Source organism: Arachis ipaensis, chromosome B08 (genome assembly GCF_000816755.2).
Source record: "Arachis ipaensis cultivar K30076 chromosome B08, Araip1.1, whole genome shotgun sequence".
Taxonomy (NCBI): Eukaryota; Viridiplantae; Streptophyta; class Magnoliopsida; order Fabales; family Fabaceae; genus Arachis; species Arachis ipaensis.
This window is the reverse complement of record NC_029792.2, coordinates 17,614,769-17,618,930: the sequence shown is the minus strand read 5'-3', so window position 1 is coordinate 17,618,930 and position 4,162 is coordinate 17,614,769. Positions and strand designations below refer to the sequence as shown.

Genomic DNA, 4,162 nt, shown 5'->3' with positions numbered 1-4,162 from the left:
AAATTTTTAATCTGCATATGAGACTGTATATATTTTTTATGAAGTTTTGCACTATTTTAAACTTTTTTATCTTACTTGAATATCTTTTTGTGAGACCATATATTTTTTTATGAAGTTTGTATTATTTTTGAATATTCGAATTTTATTTGAATATGTATTTTTGGAACATTGAAATATTGTTGATATTCACTTATATACTCTGAATTTTTATAGTATATTCGACATTCATATAATTGAAAGGGATTTTTTATGAGAATGTATTATTTGATTTGATTCGATATCTTATATACTTGAAAGGTCAAATGATTGGTTGTATTTGAAATTATATGTTTTGAATTGGTTTGGGAGACTCGTATTAAAAAACCGCCGTTAACTTAGATGCATCTAACTCAGACCCCAGCTAGTAGGAGTGTTGCTAGCCTAACGTGTAGGCCACACGTTAGATCTGTTATTCTATTAGAACACATGAGAGGAAAGGGCTACCCTTAGAGGTGGAGCCGCCCAAGTGTGAACTTTTGATTTGATTTCTGTATGAGAACTTTCTTATTGATTCACTTATTATTATTATCAACTACTATTTTCTAATTAAAATTACTTTAATAATAATGTTTATATGGTCTCATGTGAATTATAAATGTATTGTCTAGTCACTGAGTTGCGAAACTCATCCATTTTTCTAAAAATATTTTTTAGGAACAAATGCTTGACTATGTGAAACATTCTAATCAATAGTCACGATCTGCAATGAGTATCTATTTTTGTCGAATTTTTAGATGTATATGCTCCATATGTCACAGGCAGGATCCAACAATTCTTAATTATTTTAATTTTTGTTAAATATGTATAATTATTTATTTTAGAACTTGTAAAATATTTGTAATTTTCTTATTCAACTTATATTTGACTTTGTTAGACTTGCTAGGAGATTATTTTCCTAAGCGCCGGTTATGACTCATTTTAAACCGTGAGACAGAGTTTCTTACTCTCACTGTCTCACATGGTGTCACCTACACCTTCTCACCAGTTTACTCTGCAAGAAGATCAGAGTTTCTTCGTCAAGCATTCATCAACGATTGCAAAAAAAATAAATAAACAAAAGTTTATATACATTAAATATAGGGTTGCTATGTTTATCTTACTTGGATAAAAGTAGTGATCCATTTATTTGTGCAAGTATAAAATATGGCTCAGCCATCTTACACATACCATTCAAGAAATATCAAGTTGCTTTACTCTTTCCATTTCAAGACTCACTGAATACCAGAAACAACAATACCATTACCACCAGCACTTGCATTACATGGGAAACTGAAAAAAAAACACACACACACACACAAGAAATTATTACAATATCTTAATCTGCCCTCTTAAGGAATGTCAACCAAGAACCAACATATTTTCCACATGAATCAGTCCTCTGCAGTCTTGACAGAATCCAAACAGCCATGTGAGTGACTCGTGTATTTTCTTTTTTCCCTTTTTGGTTACTTACAATAATGCGAGTCATGTTAACAAATATAAGTTACAATTGTTTAGTTTGGCCCGGTCTAATTTGGTCTTTTCAGATCTTATAATGAAAGGTCTAGCCCTGAATAGTGAGCCCAAAATGAGAGAGAAACTGAAACAAACAAAAACACCACTCTGTATGTAATGACCAAGGTTGCGAAAACCGAACCGGTCAACAAACCGGTAAGGTGACTGATTCACTGGTTTAACGGTTCGACCGAGATTCAACCGGAGTTCAATCGGTTTAATTAAATATTAAATAAAATTATTAAAAATTTAATATACAATTTCAAATAATTAAATTCAATAATTTTAAATATTAAATAACATTGAGTAAGCTCCATATTTTTTTCACATTGTTGCTTGAATCTCCCAAAGTAACAGCAAAGACAACATCAAATCCTCCTGTTCCTGGTGCTCCTGGAACTCCAGCCAACAACACTCCTTCCAAGTTCAGTGTAGCATCCAAAAGTTTTGTTTGTGATTCTGGTTCAATCTGCATGAACTGCAAAGAAACAGTAGTTACTAGCAGCAGATCCCATTTATAATCAACATCATTCAGACAGAAGAAGCATAATAATAAGTGTAAAATCAATGAAAAGAACTTACAGGAACACCTGCAGCCTCATCTAATCTCAAGCATAGCTTCTTTTGCACCTAACAATGCTTTATTAACTGCTTTCTTATTGGGTTTAGAAACTTACTCTATCCACTATGAGAATTGCATTTTCAACATCAATACAAAAGAAAAGCAAAAACATGAGAGCCTGAAGTGTAAAAACATGACCAAAATTAACTCAGAAAAAAATACAGAATCATTCAGCAACTGAAAATCAGTAAAGCCAGTTCAAATTAACAAAATCAGCAAATCCAGTATTAACAAAATCAGCAAATCCAGAATTAACAAAAGTATTAACAAAATCTGCAAATCAGCATTCAGCAACTCAATATTATTAATAACAGTGCAAATTACAAAACAAGCAAAAATAATTCCAAGCAACAGTGCTTACTGGCGGTAAGGGAAGAAAGGAAGTGACGGCGACGGAGGAGCGGGAACTACAGGCAAAGACAGAGAGAGAGGTCGAACAGAGGAGACGATGACCGAGAACGATGAGAGGAGAGGAGAGGAGAGTAGGAGACCTTCCTACGACGGCAGCGAAATGAGGAAGGATGAGAAGAGGGATGACGGTTGCGGGCTGCGTTCGAACTTCCACCGAACAGAGCTTCCAGCCTTCCACACGCGACATCGCACCCACCGTCTGTGCGGAGGAGAAGAGTGACGATGACTTCGAAGAGAAATGGTGGCTACAGGCTACGTTCGAAGTTCGGAGGAGAGGAGTTTGGCCGTTTGGGGATTAGGGTTCTCCAATTTTCAGAGAGAAAGAGAGGGGTGGGGTCTGGGATGGCAAATACGGGGGTATTGGGGCAGGGCATGGGTTTTTTTTTGTTTTTATATAAACTTAAACGGCGCCGTTTTGAGGTAGCCACAGAACCGGAAATCTCTAAAAAAACCCGATCGGTTCTGACGGTTCACCGGTTAACTGCCGGTTCGACCGGTTTTTGAACCATTTTTGCCAAATGATTTTTATAGTCAACCGAACCAATTAAATGATCGATTTCCAATTTTTTTGGTTGAACTGGTTGATCCGGTTCGATTTTCAGAACCATGGTAATGACCCAACAAAAACAACGTCAAAAAAAAAAATAATAAAAAGAAGAAAGGCTAAAAACATGAATATTACTCTCGTCAATTCATTAGTGACAAAACAAAAAAAATGTAATTTTTAGATACAATAAAGTCAACTTATTCAAACTAATTTGAATTGGTCTAATAATTAGTTCACTAATGCACTTTAACAAGTATTGAAGATTTAAATTCCGTCTTATGAATCAACAAATCTTTAAATAAAATTCTAATTTACAATAAATTAATTTTTGCCTTACTAAATTAGATGATATCATGAAAAAGAAAGGTCAATTTATTCAAATTTATACAAAAGAAAAAAAAATTAGTGACAGAGTGACGCATATAATTATTGAACATTCAACTCATACAAACTCACACCGACACATACAAAAAATAATGCAAATGAAACCTATTGAGATAATAGTATGTTCAAATTCTAATCTATCATGATTGACTCTCGTGTAAGTGAAAGATTGTTGGAAATAATTAGTATGGCCATAATTTAATTAATTATGTGTCAAATAATTTGTTATTGTTATTATATTAAAAGATTAATATAATAAGGTATTTGATTAAATTCAGAGATTTATCATTGTGATAGTGATCATAATATTGAGAGATAAATCTTTTATAATTTAATCCAAATTATTCTTGGTCATATGATTATTAAAAAGAACATTAATAATGTGAAAAGATCAATATATATATATTTCATTAGATGAAGATTAATAGATTTCATTTATTAAATTATATATACAGATGGTACATATAGAGATATGATCATTGAACTGACTCATTCTGAGAATTTCTAATGGTTATAATTACTGCATATTTGTCAATAGGATATTCTCAAGATAAATATGATACTAAAGTTTCTTTGACCTACGACTATCATAATAATTAATAATGTATTTATTATATTTTGATTCCAGGCACCTAATACCCTAGGGTGCTAGTTAAATGGATATT

The 4,162-nt window shown here is 32.6% G+C and overlaps 1 protein-coding gene across 3 annotated transcripts; it reads right to left on the bottom strand.

Annotated features, from left to right (window-relative positions):
- On the bottom strand, positions 1,661 to 2,947 carry LOC107610644. 3 transcript variants are annotated; one of them, XR_002352105.1, is made up of 3 exons: positions 2,517 to 2,947; positions 2,116 to 2,218; positions 1,661 to 2,011 (listed from the first exon to the last, which is right to left on the bottom strand). XR_002352105.1 is itself a non-coding variant. In XM_016312669.2 (2 exons), the coding sequence occupies exons 1-2, from the start codon at positions 2,751 to 2,753 to the stop codon at positions 1,826 to 1,828; spliced, it is 423 nt and encodes a 140-aa protein (XP_016168155.1). In that variant the 5' UTR covers positions 2,754 to 2,941; the 3' UTR covers positions 1,661 to 1,825. The 3 variants fall into 3 exon arrangements, 1 of the variants encoding a protein (XP_016168155.1); XR_002352106.1 differs by having other exon boundaries at positions 2,116 to 2,273; positions 2,517 to 2,941; XM_016312669.2 differs by lacking the exon at positions 2,116 to 2,218 and having other exon boundaries at positions 2,517 to 2,941.